The following is a 21,301-nucleotide window of genomic DNA, read 5'->3' on the forward strand; positions in this document are numbered from 1 at the left end:
CAATTAATTGAATTTTTTGCCTCACAAGAAGAGGCACTGGGTGAGGTCTAACAGAGGAAGAGTTGTGTCTGCAGAAATATCCTCTAATGGCACTGCTCCACTATTGTTTTAAATGCTTCTTGGTGGGTCGGTTTCAACTGCTTTTTTTCTAGAAAAAGCCAAGGACATTTATCTTTGCACAATACCTCATGCCTGTATAACACAGTGGCTACGACATGAGAAAAAAACAGTATTGGAGACAACAAAAGAGAATTTTGTTATCAGACAGATGACACATGCCTTGCCGAGCAGTGGATGAAACAGAGGGCATATCACGGCATTCCCAAAAGGCCTGCTCTTTACAAAGGTCTGACAGATTAGCGAGAAACATGACTAAACCCTTAGCACACATTTCCACTATCAAAACCTAATACACATGCAGATTACCAGTACAATACAATACAAGTTATGCTTAATTAACATCATTCAGAGTACCATAATCATTTCCATTTAAAAAATCAAATAAAATACAATACAAAATTCAAGTCTCCCATCTTTTGTTTCTATTAATTTCTCATTGTTGCAAACTCATCATGGGTAATAAAAAAAGGTCAAAAACCGCATCCCACCCACAAATAAAACCCTAGATTACTAAACACTTTTAAAAACTTTTATTAAGTTTATTAAGTTATTATAAGTTATAAACGTTTTTATCATTTTTTTACTCTGCTATAAGCCCTGATACCAACAGCCTGGTAGTGTTAATTATTTATATACGTAACTACAAGTTAAGTTAATTATTAATGGTATGATAATTAAGTAATGCATTAAATATTTTGACAATTGTTTTATAAAAAAAGGACACATCAAAGGATAGCCTTAAGTTATCTTTACCTGTAGAAGCTGCTAAAGCCAACACAGACTTGTTGCTGCAGCAGATCTAAACTTATTTCTTAAGAAGATTTTCATGAATCCATCCCCAGATATTTAACCTGATATAGGTCACCTGATAATCAGGAATGCCAAGCTATATTAAATTATCTAGCATAGATGGATACAGCAAAATGGGATCTCTCATCTATCTTGATGCTCCGCACACACAAATCTCTGCCAGTGCTTGAAGTAACGCCCCACAGCGTTTCCAAACCATCTCTGAAACACTGCTGTTTTGAGAAAGTTGTCTCAGGAGCATCAAACAAACAAAAGATGTTATTACCACATTTAGCATCATAGCACTTCAATGCCAAAGACTGATCATTTACACTTATTATAGATATATTTTGATGCATTTTATAAAACATTCTGAAAAGCAGTCTCTGCAATGCTGCTATTCAGTAATCCACTAAAGTGTGTCTCTAGATAGCAGATGAGTGTAACAAGGGCTCTGCTTTGTTGCTTTACATAAAACAAGCATTGAGATGGAATAATGTTCGATTGTTTCCTTCTTCTGTGGCACATTAGACAATGGATGATCTTTACAGCAACGTGTAGTCACCTATGACAGGATTCTTATATAAACAGGGACTCTAAGTACACAAACATACAGTATATTTTATATATATATATATATATATATATATATATATATATATATATATATATATAATGTGAAGTCAAAGAAAAGCAATGATGAATGCATGTATGTAAAGTTAACAAAAGTAGTGCCTTTCGTTTCAGTTTAATTAAAACAGTGGATGTATCTGATTTCCATTAGTGGCATTACTGAACCATTCTCTGCCTGCTCCTTATTAGTCAAGAAAAACCGAAATCAAAAACACCTTGGGATGAAATTCATTTCTATAATCAACAGCAACAAGACTTCAGGAGGAGGTGAGCAGACAGTGTGAGAGGAAGACAATCTTTCATTAAAGGATTTCCACAGGAAGTCCTACCTGTTGTGCTGAACTGGCTGCTTCCAAGAGTGGTCGGCCTGTTTTTCCCACTGTTTACAGGTGGTGAAAACATCTATGGGAAGACATGCAAACATTTTTCTGAAATAGTGTGGTACTAACATTACACAGACAGTGTCTCATGTTTAATGAATACAAAAATTAACGTGCAAAAAAAAAAAAAAAAAAAATACAAGTGCGTGTTTACATATTCAAAATATGTATATAAAAAATGTGTATACATGTTTTTGTTTTGATTTTCATGCAATTGGGAGAAATTAAAAAATAAAAAAATGCAAAACATAAAAAGTAATACTTAAACTCTAATAATGCGTATCTCACAAGTGAGTGACTGGACCAATGACAACAGCTGGAAGAGAGTCGTGTAGTAGTAAAATAACTGATGAATGTCTTACCGCGCTGAAATCCAGCAGATCACTCAGTTCCTTGTCCGTCCCGATAGCGGCAATCCGCTGCTGAGGGTTCATCCTTACGATCCTTTTCTAAATCTACAAAACACAAGCATCATTCCCCTCAATGTGAGAGCCTGGTGTGCGCTGAAGCTTCAAGCTACCCAGAACAGCTTATGCAAATGAGAACATCCGCAGCTTGACATTTGCTAAACATCCCCTTCTCCAGTCCTTTGCAGAACTAACTTTGCGCTCTTCCAAAACAAGGGCAATCGAAGGACCTGGATGCCCTTGATCAAAACCTATGTGTTGTCCATTAAATAATAATAAATAAATAAAAAGCTCCTAAAAGAAAGAGCCAAGACCTCCTCTCCCCAGCCTCGTATTATTGACAGTTTCAGACAGGGTTACCGTATTTCTTTCTGTAAACAATAGCAAACGCATGACATGAGGTGACACCGTGGAAAAATGTGTTATTATAATGTTAGAAAACAGGCTTAATAGTGTTTTTGTTTAGGGATGACCAAACGTGGACATGTTGAGAAAGACCCTGTGCTCGACGGTGTCACGCACATGGACCCGCAGCATCATTTTTCACCTGAATGTGTTTGTTTCTTCAGTGTATCAAAAGTCTCGAGCTTACAATGAACTCACATGCGCTGTCAAAACATCTGCTGCCACACACATTTGTTGTTGCGTTACAGGAGAATGGATGGCTACTTCCAAACAACGCTGCTGCTGCTGTTGTTGTTCGCTAATTGCCAGTTAACCTATTCATTAGTGGTGCGACCATGAAACAATTACGCAAAATTCGACCCCTGGCACTGACATAACCCACGTTTTATCGTGGAGAATGAACAGTGAGATGTCAAACTCTAATGTTAAAGCGAATGCCGACCCCTTTCGCACCAAAATCGGCTCCCGTCTTTTCTTCTATCCAACTTCTTTCACCCAGTCCGAGACCTCTCGCAAACTCTGCGCAATATTTTACCTTTTTTGTTGTCAAAAATCCAACTAGGGCGATCGGGTGTGCCAGTGACGGCGTGGGGATCCTTGTCTCGCGTCGGACAGATAATGAAATCGGTATCTCTTGCGATTGTATATGACAAATATCCACTATATAACTTGCGAGTTTCCCTTAGGCAGACATTTTTGCTTGGCGATAACCGAAGCACAACGGTGACGTCTGAAATCGTGTCCTTCCGCTAGCGCGTAGACTTGACTGTTCTTCAGCGGCGCGGATGAATATCATGTGTGGCGAATCATAAAGCCTGACACACAACCTTGCTAGGGGAGTAAAGGACCACTGGAGCACCTCCTAAAATCAGTTTGGTTTACCTCTCAACTCCCTTCACGTATATGTGGGCTTCGTTGGCCATGTGCATTATTAGTATTGGGTGAAATTGAGCATTATTAAAGAACGGGATACATGATTTTAACTGCATTATGTGTTCTGCTGGAACAAGTGCAGCAGCATAAATGTTTAGGAGACCCTCTGACCTCGTGCACACTTTACCAAAACTATGTAAACTTATGGACATTGCTTTTCCTCCTTTCAAGACATAACTAGAGATAACTTTGATAACCACACATTTCTTCTTTCCTTCATCCGGAGAATTTGAATTCTTCACTTGCCAGTGAAACATCAAGAAAAGGTTACTGTGCTACAACATGAAAATCATAAAAAGAATAGTGCAATATATGTGTAGTGCAGTATATGCGATGTGACGAATTATGAAAAATGTAAAAAAAAAAAAATATATATATATATATATATATATATATATATATATATATATATATATATATATATATATATATATATATTATATATATATTTAAGTATATATACATTTGTAATATTGTTTTTTTTATTGCTGTTCTTGCTATTATTAACTTTTGGACTCATGAGAGTTATAATATTTTCGAATAAATCAATTTTCATATACAGATAAATAAATTTGCTAACTTTGTTTTTTACAACCGTAATTACTGAATCCTTAAATCGTAAATACATGAAAACATATTTTTGAAGAGAAGGAATGCAATAAATAAGCTTCATGTAAGAATGGTTGTTTAGCTTAGTTGTATAGCATCTTTTTAAAGGACCCATAGCCATTTAATATTATGATTTAGATATGCGATGAGGCAGATTAAATCTGAGTAAATTTGCAAAGTGTAAAACAGTCTCTCTGGGTTGTCAATGATTCTAAACTACACTACACTAGAAAGTTTGACATATTAAAACCAACTTACTGGCAACAAATAGCTCATTCACATTCACAGCCAAAACAGCTTACAGATTTACAACATAAGCCATCCAGATCCAGAAAGATTTGAAAATAAAAATAAAATAAATAAAATAAAACTCTTTAAAAAACTCTAAAATCCCTTCCCTCCAAACTTTCTGAATGAAAGCTCGAGATGTAGGCCTATCATCTGCTGGTGATGATGACATTGGTTGTTTATTAATGACATGCATCCCTGACCATCACAACACTCATAGTGCCACCTGTTGGTCAAAATAAACACAAGATCAGAGAGCTGCTGCTTGTCAAGTTGAACTCTAATTCTAAGTTAACTAAATATTATCACTGTGCTTCTGTTTAATCATCAATGAATTACTTCAACTATTACGCATACATTTTTGATGTTATTCTGATGTTATTTGTTGTTTTTGTTTTGTCATCCATTAGTTAATTCATAGAAAGTTTGCTGTAGTTTTAGTATAAATGTAGCGCGAAGGAAGTCTTAAAATCTAAAACTCTTTAAGGATAATAGTGATGTGGACGTGGACGGCGTTTGTCTTTGTTTTGACCAAGTTTTATTGTCTAACTTGAGTTATAATTGGTTTATTTTCTTCTCTGCAGACAGCTGCTTTATGTTCTGTACTTTTAATGTTTTCATAAACTGAGACTTGTCAGGCTTTTGTGAGAGACGTGAGGTTCTTGAGTCCCTCTGATTTCCCATGATCCTCCGCGCTTCACGCCGCTGCTGTGATCGTGTTTGACTCAACACTGATGTTGTTTGTAATTAATCCGAGATTTTAAAAGGTAAGGCCGACTTTCGCTTTTTTTCCATCTGCAATGTTTGCCTTAACTTTACATAACAAAGGCAGTGAACATTTCCTGTGTGATTTGTCGTTTCTCTCTGCAGGCGCTTGCTATGTTTCTTGTTTTTTTAGCACGTTAGCTTCAAGACATAGCCGACCAAAACGTACCTGCTAAAGGTTTTCTGAATAATGTGCTAGATCTATGCCGATGTATGAATGTATCTGACTTCTTAGCGTTTTTGCAATTCTTTCTTGACTGCATTTTGAGGTACCAGCTGGGAGTAAATGTTGTGAATCTGAATTAGCATATTAGCCGGTGTGTGTCCGCAGTAACAGTCTTGTGGCTGCAAGAGGTGGATCACAGGGTTTGCATTACTATAGTTGTGTTTTTAAACTTAGAATTAGCATGTCTACATATGTCTTTTTCTGTGGAAAGCAAAGATAATTCGGTTCTTCTAACACATAGCTTGGTTTAGTGATGTATATGGCACATTCGTTTTGCTGGAGTCTCAAGTATTACTAGTTTTTATTGAGATGTTTTGAGAAGTTATGATGTAATCTGTGGGTTATTGGTATAATTTCACTAACCAGATAGCACTGCACTGATGTTTTCTTTCCTCTTAGATGTCTGAGCTGTTTATGGAGTGTGAAGAGGAGGAGTTGGAGCCGTGGCAGAAGGCAATACCAGAAATCAATCTGATCGATCTTGATGACGATGATGATGATGAGCCAATATTTGTCGGTGAAATCTGTAGCTCTAAGCCTGCACCCAACAAAAGACAAGGTTGACTCTTTGACTCTCTGTTTGGCGCACTGTCACTTCTGTTCTTGTACTTCAGAATGTAGCTCATTGTGTTTTTTGTTCTTGTGATCTTCAGGTGCTGTTAACCAACAGAACCAGAGTAATTTCCCGGTTCAAAAACTGTCTACGTTGGCATCATCACAAAATTCTCCGCAAGTGCTATCAAACCCTGCTAGGGTAGCTACAGGTCCTACAGTCATGGTCCGAGGCTCTGCCCCGTCAGGAGGAAATCCTATCCTCATCCCTCTCAACACAACTCTAGGACCTCAGACAGCCCCTCAACCCATAATTATTAACAATCAGGTAACTTCAATTCTTTTTCAACTTACCCAGGTCAGATCTGTGATATCAATCTGTGAACAAATGCTAAGTACAATGATGGAGTTGCTTTCTGACCCATAGTAGCCACAGGCTTCTTCCCAAAGGGGTTTAATTTTACATTAGTAATAAACCTGCATGAATTTAGATTCATTAATGTGTGTGTTTGTAGGCTGAATTTGATCTTTATTTCTTTTTCTTTATTATTTCACCAGGGTTACGTTGTGGCATCACCACAGACTCTCAACAGCAACACCTCGTTCATCAGCTCTCTGGGCTCACAGTATCCACCAGGAACCACTTTCAGGGTTGTGCCAGGTATTAATGTGTCTGTGTAGTTTGTTTTTGGTGAAAGTATAGTGACCCATACTCAGAATACATGCTCTGCATTTAAAGCTGTGGTAGGGAACTTTTGACGCTCTAGTGGTTCATAAACAGAATTGCTTGCGTCTTGCGGAAGAACATCGTAGCCGGAACTACTTCTCTCTGTTTATGTCTATGAAGAATCACAAAGGTACTGGGTTACTCCGCCGAGGTACCCCTGAAGCAATCTAAAATAGTCTGAATATAAACACTTATTATAGGTGCACCCTAGTGATTCAGGACAAGCTAAAAACACGGTTTGGAAAATGGATTCATGGTGTACTCGCTTATTATATACATTTTTCTATATTTTGAACACAAACAAAGTTATGGACCGCAGCTCTGATTGGTTATTTTTTACCGAGAGCGATGGAGTTTATGCAAATGGCAATAGGAACACTGGGAGGAGCCAGAGGAGCTTGATTTTTTTTCACAGATTATCTGTCTCATATTCTACTATCAGGACATAATGACAGGTTTAATAAATATGTAAAAAATATTTTTTTACAAAAGTTCCCTACAGCACCTTTAACCCATCTAAAGTGCGCACACACACAGCAGTGAACACACAGCCATTTATGCTGCGGTGCCCAGGTAGAAGTTTGGGGCTCATTTGGGGGTTCGGTGCCTTGTTTAAGGGCATCTCAGTCGTTGTATTGCAGGCCCGAAATTCAAACATTAGGGTTAGGAGTCAAACTCTCTAACCACTAGGCGGCTGAGTTTGGGGTTAGTAAACTTGTAAAATGTTTTTTGAAAGATTCAGATTTCAAGAAAAAAATTTTTATTGAATTTTTTTTTTTACAAATGTAACTTATTTTTGAGATGGTAAAACTGAATTTCATTACTCCAGTCTTCAGTGTCACACGATCCTGCTGAAATCATTAGAACATGTCAATTTGGTGCTCAAATAACATTTCTTCTTGTTATTATCATTGTTACAAGCAATGCTGCTTAATATTATGGGAAAACTGTGAGGTTTTTTTTTTTTTTTTTTTAATAAAAAGTTCAAAAGAATAGACTTTTTTTTTTTTTTTTTTTTTTTGTAAAATGATAAATGTTTTATGGTCACTTGTGATCTATTTATTGCATCCTTGTTCAATAAAAGCAGAGGTTCTCATCGCCCTCAAGATCCACTTTCCTGGTGTTTAGCTCCAACATTGATCAACCTCACCTGCCTGTAACTTTGTAGTGATCCTGAAGACCTTGATTGTTTATTCAGGGGTGTTTAATTATAGTTGGGCAATAAAACGATAAAGATCATTATTGTGATATCATTTTCCTCAATAAAGCGTTAACAAGAGTTCGACAAATATTCATAATGTTTATGCGCCAAATGTGGAACGAAACAGTTTTGCTTATTTGAATCACACAACACAGACCATTTATCTGCTCGGTTCAAAGGTCAAACTGCAGCGCAGCACGAGCTCACTAGAGCAGATGCGTTTACTCGCTGATCACGCTGTGAGATCCAGTGTGAAGAGCTTAAAATCAGCGAAGAACACATGACTCGGTGATTTAAACTAGTTAAAGCCAAATAAAACAGAGCTGAGGAACATGGTGCGTAACGACACAGTCAGGAGATTTGAAGTCTAAAAATCGGCATTGTTTACCATGGATTTACTGTAGTAACACTGACAGCACCATAAGATTTTGGCAGAAATATGAGATTTGCATATAAAATTTTCTTATATTATGTATTTAACATATTAAAGGAGCGATGGAATATAATAACAGTATTTTTTTTTAATGTAATCTATAGTGTTTGTTCAATCATACTAAATACTGTTTAGACTAGTGTTTTTCAAACATATACCTATAAACAATACATTCATAGTAAAATTATTACCATGGTATTGAGATGCCATGTGTGTGGATCTAACCATGGTTATCATAGGGTGACCATACGTCCTCTTTCTCCCAACCATGTCCTCTTTTTTTTTTACCTAAAAAATGTGTCGGTGTGATGTTAATCCTAGAAAAAAATCACTCACTGCTCTTGACAGGATACATTTTTGTTTTAACAAGAACTAACCTAATCTATATTTAATTTATACATTGAAGACTATGAAATGCTATTTTACATTTTGATTATTTGGTTTCTGTACCTGAAAGTAGTGCTGGTTGGTTTGACCAAAAATTTATATATCTGTTTTTTTTTTTCAAAATTATGCCAGTTTTCCGGTTTCTGACGTTTTTTTTTTTTGTATAATCAGGTGTACAATGCATTTGCTGCTGGTTTTAGCCCGACAACACTTGGATAAAATGGATGTTTAGTCGACGTCGGATTTTTGGAAATAAGACCCGGCTCCTCATCTGTTTAGTCCACAAACACAACATTTGATCATTGTTTTGATTTCATATGTAAAAAAAAAAAAAAAAATCAGCATTGTGAGTCTTTTATCAAAGAACAGTAACAATCTTTCATATACACCTTAGTTTCAACTCAATAAATATAAACAACGCATTATTCATCCATTTTACTTTTAGGTTTCTATAATAAGCTGCTCAAGCAAGCATTTATACACAATAATTAGCCTTAAAAAATTTGCCTTTTGCATTTAAATCTTTATCACAAGCAATCCCACGGGTCTTAATTAACTTAGTTTTTTCTGCTTCCATAAAAGTTTTCCTTGTTTATCTAAAAGTGCTCTTTTTTTTTCTTGTTTTAATATACATTTATTGTGAAATGACTGTGTTTCCGTGTCGATCCATGTTCATTTTTCCCGCGAACAATGCGCTTGCACTTTAATTCAGCGCCTGCAGCACAGCAAAAATAGACTCAGTACGTTAACAATCGATGTACTGCTGCAGACGCACCGCTCCTTGATCTGTTAATACGCACTGCAGACAGAGTATGTGTGAAACGGTGTTATAACGTAACACCAGAGCACTACTGTGTTTACACTCACCACGCCTCGCAGTTGCTGCTTAGAAGTGCAACATTGTAAAGGGTCTGTCTGAAACAGTGTCGCATGGCCGCGGCGCAGCATAACGTTCGTAATTAAATACATCGGTAAATAAAAATATACACTGGTTTTCCGTATGAACTGTACTTACCTGAGCACTACCTGAATGCCTACAAACTTGAAAAAACTAAACTTTGTTTAATTTCTATTTTTGTTCTATTTATATATTTGTGCTATTTACACTATTTCAAACAGGGCCATGGGTACAACCTGCACCCTGATTCTGCTTATGATAAAACTGTGCTAGATGTTAAGTTTTGTGAAAAAGGACGCTGGTAGAAAGCGTTGTAGCTGTGTTTATGATCAAAATGCTTAATGGTGACTGTAAAATATGTATTTTAGGTATGGAAAGGACTTGTTTTGATATTTGGGATTGCGTTACTTTGGGCATTTTCAGCTTTACCCTAACCACCAACCATCCACACCTCAGCCCCCCGCACCCACTGTCCTCATTTTAGAAAACTAAAATATGGTCACCCTAGGTTATCATGATCTAAATGTATGCTACTATGGAAGACCATTGGTTAATTTGAAAAAAGTTGTCAAAATAGTTGAATGTCAGCGTATAAAAATTAGGTTTTTACCATTTTTACAAATGTTACTTTTTTTTAAATAATGAACTTAAATTATCTGCATCCTAACTCAAGCTACAAGTTACTGTCAAATGTGCATTTCTAAGACACAAAAAATTTAATATTATTATTATTAATATTGTAGGCTGCACTGCAAACTGTGCTGAAGATACGCATCTTTAAAGTCAGGCAACACAAACCTCTTTCATGATTTGAAATAATCCCCCGTTAGAACATACAGAAAGAAAGAAATAGATTTTTCTGTAAAGATATTTTAAGAATGAATGACTAGGAAAAAAAAAAAAAATCGGCAAGATTACAAATTTATTTTGATATATTCATAGCGACTGACATGAACAATTTTATGGTGATCTTTTTTTTTTTTTTTTTTTTTTTTTTTTTTACTCATGTCTCCCAGACCTAGGTTGGAGCTAAACTCTGCAGGAAAGTGGACCTTATATATGTATATGAAATGTAGTGTATGCAAATGAGTTGAATTGGTATATGATTGCTTCATTAATTTCTGTGTTTGTTTCTCAAGCACCAGGTCAGCAGATAGTGCCGCAAGTCATTGCTGCTTCAAAGCAGGGGGTCATCCATAGGCCTCAAGTGCAGCATATCCAGGACAATGTGGTGACCTTGTCCAATGTGCAAGCCCCGGCTAACCTTTCTCATCAGTCCCAAACTACTTCAGGATTTCGAAGCACAACAGGCATTGTCCCAGCAACACTAGCAAAAAGGAAAACTGTATCCATGCCAGCTATGAACAGCAGAGGTAAGCCTGTGTCTGTGCCGATTGATACGCTTTATCAGTGTATCCACTAATTGACCAGTAGACCTTTTTTTCTAGGTTAGGGTGTTATTTAAGTGAAAGGGTTATAACCAAGGTTATGCTTGCCATTCACCCACCTTAATTTTTGGATGATTGAGCATCTGCAATTAACCATGACAACAAAATGGGATTTATTTGTTGTCCGTAAACAAAGCTACAATAATAAATAATTAAATAAAAAATGGCAAAAAGGTACAGTAACACTTGCCACTCTGGCTTTTCAGAAATGTTTGAAGGTTGTTTGACAACTAAAAAAAAAAAACTTTATTGGAAGTTTCTTTTTATCACCCACAGATAATGGCAAAATGATAAATGACACAAACAACATTGGGTCCAAAGGAGGTAAGCTTGACATGGGTATGTTTTTGTCCAATATGTATTGCAGAATTTCCAGAAGCAACAATCTGTGTTCATCTTTTAATCTTTTTTCCTCCTTTGACAGCTGGGGAAAATGATTTCCCCTTCACAAAGAAGTGTCCCAGGTGTCAGAATGCGTTTGCCTTTCAGCCTTTAAAAAATCATATGAAGGTTGGTATGTTTTACTATTGTTTTTTGTTTCCTTTCTGGTTCCTTTGTTTCCCCTACTGAACCAAGTAAACTGCAGTGCCCCTCATGTGCACACACACACTGCTTATGTAGTTTGTTCTGCATTTTTTTGTTACTAATTGGTCTCAAAATGATTAATTGCATAAATGATATGTTATCTTGTGCAGTGTTTTAAAACAAAGAATAAGACATTTTTCTTAAAAGGGATCATTTACCCCAAAAATGACACATTTTTAATCAATTACTCAACCTCATGTCTTTTCTAAACTCATGATACTTGTACACATCTTTGGACATTAACTGAAGATCCTTTAAAATATTCTCATTATTTTTCCCTCCATCGAATGAATTCAACCATAATTTCATAAAGACATCATAAAAGTAATCCATATGAATTGAGCAGTTTAATCAAGGTCTTCTAAAGATGGGTTGCTGAATGATCACTTTAGGTTTAATTTAGGCATTTATTCACATGCAAGTTTGAGCACTCTGTGATTTGACTGATTAACTAGAAAAGTAAAACATGGCACTTTATTTCAAAACGGTTGCCACCACCTCGTGTAGAGAGACAGATGTACTCAAAAGCAAGATTTAGATGTAATGTAGCTTTTCTTCTCTTGTTCTTCAGCTGTGCTGTCCTGAATTGTTGGACTCTGTGTTCCCTTCAACATCGAAGCCTGACAATCAAGCCAGTGCGCTGAAAGTCTATGAGTCTGACAAAGGCAAACTCATCATGCTGGTTTCAGACTTCTACTACGGGAAATGTGAAGGGGATCCATCTCTGATTCCCAAATTCAAGTCCAACACCACGTTTAAGTGCAACAGCTGTTTAAAAATGCTCAAGAACAATATCAGGTATTTGTTGGAGTGTTTATTTTTGGAGTTTTCTTCGTTTGATTTAAGTCAGCTTCTTTGTATAATTGTTTTGGTCTGTGCGGGAGCAACATCGTATACGCGGCTTAGAGGGAACATTCTTCACGAGAGCCATTAGCTACAAGAGCCCTGAGATGGAGAGAGCAATAGTTAGAGAAAGAGAGACCCCATCACTGCATCCCCCTCGGATGACATTATCAGACCCCCGCTCCCTCTAGGGGCCCAGATGAATAATGGAGGGTAGTTTGGCTGCTGTAAGAACTGTTCCTGTGATTAAATAACTTTACTCCGCTACGGCGTGAGAAAAGCCACAGTAAGCTCCTTTTAATGGGGAGGCGCGTTTGCAGAGCACCCCAAGTTCTGGCGGCGGGGGTCACAGTTCAGCCGCATAAAAATGCCTATTAGGGGAGCTGAGGTTGCAGAATATGCTGACTGAAAAATTGGCCGCTCAACGTCAGGGCACCAATGGCAAGTGATGCAGAGAGAACCGAGGCAGTCTGAGAGTCACATCATTAAACAAAGAAGAAGCGCAGTATAATTGCTGGTATTATAATGGCTATTATGCACAGTTAGAACATGAACTTTAAGTAGAATATTTGCTAATTTATCTCCTGAAAACCCTTGGGAGCTCAATTGCTTTTTGAGTATACACGCACAGGCCTTGCACTGTTCAAAGGTGACACTTAATGGTGTGTGTTTGTAATTTGGCTAATTATATTTAACTGTGCATAAGTTTTATTTAGTTTTCCTAAAGGATGCTGAACATTAGCTACTTTAACTTTGGCATTTTCCCTTCCCTTCAGAGGTGTTTGATGAATTAGGGTTTACGTTGAGTTTATAGTTCATGTACTGCTCATTTGTATCTTAAATCCAACGTAATCTAAAGACAAAGCTGGAACCTGTTTCAAAAATAGGATGTGATCTTCGGTTGCAGCATCTGAAACGGCATGATTCTCAGAGGATGTTGTGCGTCTATTTTTAGGTGTCTTTTGAAAAGCAAAAGGAAACTCCGCTCCTGAGAGAGCAGGCACGTTGTAGTGGTTTACCTGTTTGAATGGTGTACATCTGTTTGACATTCACTTCCTCACACATCAAAGGCTTTCCTGTTTAGTTGTCACCCCTTTGTCAACAGCGGTCCCGCTTGTGTCAGACTGAGTTCTCCCAAGATTGCAGCTGTTTGTGGAGCCTTAAAGGGTGTCATTAATGTCACATGTTGCAGGTGTCCCCAAAGCCTTCTCACTCTTACCACAAGCTGAAATGGAAAAACTTGATTTTTGTTGAGTGTCACACCTCCTGACTGTTTTTGCAGAAATCTCTACACGCGCACACACTCAGATTAAGAATAGATAAGTGACAGACTTGATGAATCTGACATTTCTCACCTATTACCTGTCATGTGAAACTTGCCAAAATGGATGCATAAGCAAGGCACAAATATAAACAATGGGTTTATGTTCATAGTTTATTTTTTTCATTTCATTGAGTCACTTTACTCTGTGAATGTATGTGTGCTTGTAGCTTCAGTAAGAACATTATTTTCTTATTTTATTAGTCATTTATGCGAGACCCCTTACAGGATCCCCGTCCAGAACAGACTGTATTTGTCATATGTGGCTTTGCATTTGTGGAGTAAAAATGTTGGGGTCATTGCTAGTGCCGCAGGAGTCTGCCCCACTGTGAGGGATAACTCTGAATGTGTCAGAAGTTTCTTGTCAATAATTTAGCAGCAAGTTGGTCACAGGGGCTGTTAACGGCCCTCCGATCCTTCAAGGACTATGTAAATGAAGACTACAGCTGAAAATCAGCTAGTTTTAATAATGCCATCCTTTTATCCTCCTCATCCCTCTGTTCTTTTCCCTTCTCACTCAGGTTCATGAACCACATGAAACATCACCTGGAGTTGGAGAAGCAGAACAGTGAGAGCTGGGAGAGTCACACCACGTGTCAACATTGCTATCGGCAGTATTCAACTCCCTTTCAACTGCAGTGTCACATAGAAAGTGCTCACAGTCCCTTCGAGTCCACCAGTAAGTCACAACATTTCAGCCACAGGGTCTTTTCTTTTTTCAGTAGGTGGTTCTTGGCCAGAGGTCATGTAAAAATAGTCAGCGATGCCATAATTTGAATGAGAATATTTCACCTGAGTGGAATAAGTCAATGGTTTAGATGTATAAGAAGTGTGTTGTTATCTTCTTTTTCCCCAGGCAATTGTAAAATATGCGAATTGGCTTTTGAAACGGAGCAAGTGCTTCTGGAGCACATGAGGGACAATCACAAACCTGGAGAGATGCCCTATGCCTGTCAGGTAAAACCTCATCGTTGCTCTGTGATTTGTGTTTCAGATACTTGATTCTCATTTTGTTTTCGCTCTCTTGAAGGTTTGCAACTACAGGTCCTCCTTCTTCACTGATGTGGATAACCATTTCCGCACAGTTCATGAAAACACTAAAGACCTGCTTTGTCCCTTTTGCCTGAAAGTGCTTCGCAGTGGCCATATGTACATGCAACACTACATGAGACATCAAGTGAGTGTATTACCTCATTCGTCTTCTTGATATGCTCTCAGATAAGACATCATCTGTCTCTTTGTCTGTGTATTTTGAGACCTCACTGATCTGAAGTCAGCACAATATGTAACTCATTTGTGTGTTGCCCCATTGGCTCTCACTCTAAGGTTAGATAGATTTAGTTGTCTGCTGAACACCTTGGTGTAATATATAACAGGCTGACAATGGTGGCGTACTCTATTCCTTCCCTGGTTACTCCTTATGGGCTTCTCCCTGGCAACAGCAAACCAGATTAACCACGAGTCATATCAGCCAAGAGCAACCTTTGTAACAATAACAATAGTGCACGTGATGGTGGAATGATGCACATTAGAGACATGAACATAAGTTCAACTTAAGTTTGACATATGTAATATATATATTCTTTTTTTTTCCTTCTAATATTTAACCATTGACTATAGTGACATAAAAAACATGCAATTTTCATGATTCCATCTGTTAAAATTATGAACATTTTGCGTATTCTGCAAGGGGTATGTAAACTTATGTGCATACGTAATATAAAACATTTTGCAAAAATGTTAATAAACATCTAAATTAAATGCACCATTCAATTGTTGAATATAACTTGTCACTAAACTTGGTATGTGTAATCGGTTTCTTTTATCTGAATTTTCTAGAAAAAAGGGATTCAAAGGTGTGGAAAGTGCAGATTAAATTTCCTCACCTATAAGGAAAAAGTGGAACACAAAACTCACTTCCACCGAACCTACAGGAAGCCTAGAAAGCTTGACGGATTGCCTCCAGGAACCAAGGTCCGCTTGAACCCAAATCGTTATAACAATCATGAAATCTAGACTATATAATCTAAACTGTATTAGCTATATAATCACAAATTATCTGAGATTATACTTTACATAAGCATTATTTAATCTTTTCAGGTGACGATTCGGGCCTCAGTTTCTGGTGCGCCTATGTCTTCCGAAGCTTCAAGCAAGTCCTACATCATACCCACAAGTCCTGAAACGACCAAACAGCCTGTTAAAACACCAGCAAATACAACCAAACCAAACGTAAATGGAGGAAAGACGAAGACCACAAACCAGTTCAGCTGGAGCCCAAGCATCCAAAACAATGAACTTAAAAGACTAAAGTGAGGATTCTTAAGCCAAAAGTGTACTTCAGTTTTGAAGCAAACACTTAGCTCATGTGTACAGCCGAAAACCTAGCATTTTGCGTATCTCCTAATCAGCACAGGTATTTGTAGTTGTTGATGCTGTGGCCAGTAGTTTGTTGTTGTTCAGTGTCTTCTGTTTCTTTTCCGAATGTGAGGCATTGGGCTGGTGCAACTAATTAATGCAAAAAATGAAAGGTGCATTAAAGCACGTGCGATTAGAAGAATCTGGCTTTGTCTGTACAGTACGCACACACTATACTAATGATTACATTTACAGCATGCACGCTATACACATACCCTAGTGTAGTGTGCTTGTAACAACCAAATGATATAGGATTCAGCTGGTGCATTGTGTTGTATTGAAAGTTAAGTCACAGTCTTAACAAGTATTTATTCTTCACAGACTTCCGAGGAGAGGGAGAAATAGATGTGTTGAGTGTCTCTCAGAGGTTAAGGACCCTTACGTTCACTATCCTTTATCGCTGAGGTGCAATATATGCAAGTTCAGATCAAGTTGCCAGAAAGCCTTCCGACAGCATATGGTCAGGTAAAGGGAAAACATGGATGAATGAATGGTTCCAAATGAATGTAATCCGATCTCTACATAGTGTTCTTTTCATCTGCAGGTTTCACAGCGGTTCTTCAAAAGAGCGCTTTGGGAAAGTGAGGAAGCCTCCACGCGGATTGCGGTAAGTTTGGCTCTGGTAGGTGACCGTTTACTGTGATAGAGGGGTTTATTTGTGTTAGTCTTGTAGAATTTATTTTTTGTTTTTTTTTTACATTTTGTTCAAGGAGTCTTACACTGGTGTGTCTAAAGTGTGACTTTCTGGCCGATGCCTCTGGAGCTGACCAGATGACTGAACATTTGCTCAACAGGCCGTCCCACTCCTGCCAGGCCATCCTGGAGCCAGGTATGATGCTCCTATCTCAACTCACTGCAAAAATATGTATTTTCTCTCCGTGATGTCACGTTTTCTTACTTGCATACCATTTTTTTTTCTTAAAAGTTACCAATGGAGGATCAGAAATGAACAGGTATGAAAGTTGTGTGTATCGTTGTTGTGGTTTCAGTTGTTTTTCAATTGTTTATTGCATGCAATTATGTTGAATAAAAGATTAGGGTTTTCTCGCGACTTAAAAATCCCATTGTTTATCGTTAAAGCTGCTTTAAAAAGTTAGTCCCTGTGTTCTGGTGTGCTCTCATTAGCCGCATTTCCACTGTCGGGCCAGTGCGAGCCAGGGCTTAAAGCGGGCCGGGCGGGGCGCATAGCCTCGGGCCAGTAGCACGAGGCCAGAATAGCGCAGGGTTTCCACAGTGGAGCTTGAAGCACCGCTGCTCGTCACTAAAACACGCCCTTTACACGCCTCTCAGAACAACGTCATGCAACCTCATTATTTCACTAGAGAAGTAATCAGAAAATTAAGAAATAAGTCACTGGAACATGCGCGATCACAAAACGAAGATGATAAAAGCGGCCGTTTGTTTGCATGCTTTGTTATATGTTCACATTCAAAAGCATGGATGTTTTAACTATAGAATAAGTGATACAGTGATCATATTGATTTAATTTATCAAGACTCAAAATTAATCACACATAAATACACTTATTTCTATTTTATTTATTTATTTTTAACGCTTATGAAAATAGCCTGCTTATTCAGTGAGTCTGTTTCTGTTTATTTGTAGTCACAGTGGCCTATACGTCACATTAACAATGAATTATATCTTTATTTTTATACAGGATCCCGAACCAAAACATTATTATATTTTTATAATAGGCAACATGAGCTAAACTCTCGAGACGAGGCTTGTGATAGATAATATAAGTTACTAAATAAATATACGATTGTGATAGAGAATAAGAAGCTGACGTCTGATTTCTTCAAGCGGTCATATTTACCATGTTTAATGTTAATGCCCAGCGTGCATAGTCTTTTACATCGCTTATAAATATTTCTGCCCTGTATGGTGATTATAATCCACATTGGATCAAGTTATTTCAAACACTCGCTGCTGACTGAAAGAGAGTTTTGAGCTCAACTTATTTAAATAAAGTGTTTAATGCTGGCGTTATCGCGGCTATCTTTCTGAAATGATCCTCGGCGCAGACTCTCTATTTTTATAAAAGCTCCCCAACAAAAATCATTATTATATTTTGATGATATGCAACGTGGAGCTAAACTCACGAAACAAGACGACAGATAAAATGTTACTTAATAAATACACAATTGTGATAGAGAATAAGAAGCTGACGTCTGATTTCTCCAAGCGGTCATATTTACCATTGTAACGTTAATGTTTAGCGTGCATAGTCTTTTATATCGCTTGTAAATATTTCTGCCTTGTTTAGTGATTATAATCCACATCGGATCAAGTTATTTCAAACACTCGCTGCTGACTAAGAGTGAATTTTGAGCTCAACTGATTTTAAAAAGTATTTAATGCTGGTGTTAAAGTTGTTATCTTTCTGAAATGATCCGCGCTGACGCTCTCTAGACACAGAGAAACTCCGCCTTTGTTCGTAACCCCTCCTCTAGCCCCAGCTGGCCCGCTTTGGCCCAAGGATTTTGTCGGGCCGAAAAAACCTGGCCGTTGGCCCCAAGGAAGCCCCAGCGAGGCACGATTAAGCCCCGGAAGTGACAGTGGAAACGCGACTGGGCCTGGCACGCACTAGCACGCCCGGTCTTAGCTCGATAGTGGAAACACGGCTATTGTGAAGCACATGATGTATTGGTGTACAATGACACCATATGCTTATTTGTATTTTTGTTAAATGTAGAGGTCAGAGCTGTGATCAGAGGGGAGTAAAAATAGACCGGGAAGTGTAGCTTGCCTCATTGAGACAAATTACCTTTTCTGATGAAACGGGTGTGAATGCAGACCCGCTGACCTATGAAATGTTTGGAAATATCATTTATTATAAAAAATAATATGAATTTTTTTTTATGAATATAATTGGGATTCCTATTAAGTGATATTCAAGAGACCTTGCTTGAAAACGTTAGTATTTGCATTAATTAAAGCTGAAGAACATATATTCTTATTATTATGGACCACAAAGAAAAGCTCATGAGTGGCTGTGAAAGGCAAGCGGGAGAATATTTGTATTACTGTTTGTTCTGTCGCTTTCTTATTGCAAATAACATAAAGAATCAACTCTCTGCATACTTTGACATCTTTTATTAGGTTTCAGAGTCTTTTATTTTTATTAGTTTTCTGGGATTTATGTCAGTCGGTTGAGTACCGGGGGAATTTAATGAAAGTTTAAGAATCAAAAGTTAAATTACTTTGCTTCCATTTCTCATTAATACAAAAAAATCTCACTCTGTTTCCTGTAATGAAAAGAAATGAAGTGTGTATGACGATGGTGGTGTAGTAGTGTTGTAATGCCTTTATTACAGTATTATGATTTATTTAAATAATCTTAAATTAAAGTGCACTGAGACTCAACGTTGAGAAAAACAGGAATTACATTAAACCTCCAAACTGTAATTGTCATGAAGCCTTAAAATATTGCAAAAGATCACAAATCATTGTATAAATACAAAATAGATTTTTGACTTTTGAGGTGAAATATGAGCTTTTTTGTCATTTTTGTGACCCTCTTTATTGTAAGTAAAAATCTGATAGTAACCTTATGTATCAGTCCGGTGATATTACAGCTCATAATCTTAACGGAGCATTGTGTGTCACTCTGTTCATGTTTCTTTGCTTTTCTCTTGTTGTTGCACCTCATAATTAAGGTCACCTGAGACCCACGATGACTCCAAACAACTCCTTCCCATTAAACTAAATCCTGAGGCTAGAGATGAGACCGAACCCATTCAGATCAGTGATGTAGAAGCTATACCAAACAAGAACAACATAACAGAGGATGGGTCTGAGGTTCTTGGAGCTGAAAAGTGTGACCCAGACGAGGTAAAGGATGACACAGTGGAGGCTGCAGCCAATGATGTGTCAGTAGAGGAGTCACACAAGAGCCTTCCCTCTGAGGCTCCCGTCAGCGCGCTTTCTGCCCTCACAGATGAATGTGGCGTAACTCCCACTGATTTTCTTTGTAAAACTGATGAAACCGAGGCGATGAGAACAGAATCTCAACTGGAACCTCTCACTCCATCCGAGGTCCTTGAGGACGAAGCCACTGAGGACTCGCAAGTGGAGATGAATGGTTAACTTGCAACCCAGAACCGAGGCTCTCTTAAAGCATCACTAGACATAAGAAGCAGCAGAGTTCCCCACAGACTCACCCCCCTACCCTATTTTTTTTTTATAAAACACATTAATAGGAACTCTTTTTCCAAATACTTGATTAAATGAAAGCATACTGTGCTGAAACATGACTTTAAACTCTCTTATACTATAAAGTACTTTATTTCTGTACTTATGTAAGGTTTGAAATTGGGTTGCAAAGATCGCAATGTAAATGTTCTTCTATATATAAACATATGATATGTTATGAAGTCCTTCTGTCCACATTTATGGTGTCTGTTCTGTTCAGACTCTACAGATGATCACAAAACAGACGTAATGGTGTCCAACATGGAGCTGATTCCCACATCAGACTTTTCTCGAGGTGGTTCTCCTAGAGTAAAGAACAAGTTCAGCAGTTTCTTTTGTATAATGTATGTAGGAATGGGAGAAAAAAAATGTGTCCTGATATATTTTTTAGATTGTGTTTAATGTATTGTTAAATGTACTTCATCTGGATAGGACCCGGTATTGAGAATCATTTCTCCTATTGATTGAGACTGAAAGCATTGTAGAAATTCCATTAATTTTTCTTAATCCGTAATAAACTTTTATTACATATTCAACAGAGTTCTGTTATTAAATAGAAACACTGATTCGCAAATATCTCCGCCTTTGTCCAGGATACAATCTCATGTTTTGTTTTGGTGAAGAGCACCCTCTAGTGGTATCATTCTGTGGTTCAATAAGCAATAGTGATGGGAATACACTTTTATGTGAATAGATTCTTTTAAACGGTTTTAAACAACAACAAAAAAAATTCTTA

General features: G+C 37.6%; 2 protein-coding genes across 8 annotated transcripts in view; one reads left to right on the top strand and one right to left on the bottom strand.

Annotated features, from left to right (window-relative positions):
- LOC128017753 (transcription factor 12) overlaps positions 1-3,478 on the bottom strand; it is a 109,809-nt gene extending 106,331 nt beyond the window's left edge. For 2 of the 3 annotated variants that reach the window (XM_052603241.1, XM_052603240.1), the window contains exons 1-3: positions 3,270-3,478; positions 2,285-2,377; positions 1,872-1,944 (exon numbers count right to left, since the gene is read on the bottom strand). In XM_052603241.1, the coding sequence (XP_052459201.1) occupies positions 1,872-1,944; positions 2,285-2,356 (145 nt within the window). In that variant the 5' untranslated portion in view covers positions 2,357-2,377; positions 3,270-3,478. Of the gene's footprint in view, positions 1-1,871; positions 1,945-2,284; positions 2,378-3,269 lie in introns of those variants that run through there. The other variant, XM_052603242.1, reaches the window with a different exon arrangement.
- A 1,565-nt stretch (positions 3,479-5,043) lies between these two features.
- Positions 5,044-21,101, top strand: LOC128017752 (zinc finger protein 280D). 5 transcript variants are annotated; one of them, XM_052603238.1, is made up of 18 exons: positions 5,044-5,331; positions 5,955-6,114; positions 6,209-6,435; positions 6,666-6,768; positions 10,893-11,126; positions 11,478-11,525; positions 11,626-11,711; positions 12,358-12,584; positions 14,472-14,629; positions 14,807-14,907; positions 14,981-15,127; positions 15,790-15,924; positions 16,051-16,262; positions 16,690-16,833; positions 16,913-16,975; positions 17,079-17,197; positions 17,294-17,321; positions 20,031-21,101. In XM_052603238.1, the coding sequence occupies exons 2-18, from the start codon at positions 5,955-5,957 to the stop codon at positions 20,458-20,460; spliced, it is 2,622 nt and encodes an 873-aa protein (XP_052459198.1). In that variant the 5' UTR covers positions 5,044-5,331; the 3' UTR covers positions 20,461-21,101. The 5 variants fall into 5 exon arrangements, with proteins under 5 accessions (XP_052459198.1, XP_052459195.1, XP_052459197.1 ...); XM_052603235.1 differs by having other exon boundaries at positions 5,057-5,331; positions 11,478-11,540; XM_052603237.1 differs by lacking the exon at positions 5,044-5,331 and adding an exon at positions 5,555-5,683 and having other exon boundaries at positions 11,478-11,540.
- The last annotated feature ends 200 nt before the right edge of the window (positions 21,102-21,301 follow it).

The sequence above is a fragment of the Carassius gibelio genome, chromosome A7 (genome assembly GCF_023724105.1).
Source record: "Carassius gibelio isolate Cgi1373 ecotype wild population from Czech Republic chromosome A7, carGib1.2-hapl.c, whole genome shotgun sequence".
In the NCBI taxonomy this organism is placed as follows: domain Eukaryota; kingdom Metazoa; phylum Chordata; class Actinopteri; order Cypriniformes; family Cyprinidae; genus Carassius; species Carassius gibelio.

Bases quoted from the DNA above. Each gene is read 5' to 3' on its own strand.
- LOC128017752 (XM_052603235.1), top strand. From the start codon at position 5,955: ATGTCTGAGCTGTTTATGGAGTGTGAAGAGGAGGAGTTGGAGCCGTGG. The intron at 11,712-12,357 runs GTTGGTATGTTT...CTTGTTCTTCAG, and splicing joins CTTTAAAAAATCATATGAAG to CTGTGCTGTCCTGAATTGTT. The intron at 17,322-20,030 runs GTATGAAAGTTG...CTCATAATTAAG, and splicing joins GGAGGATCAGAAATGAACAG to GTCACCTGAGACCCACGATG.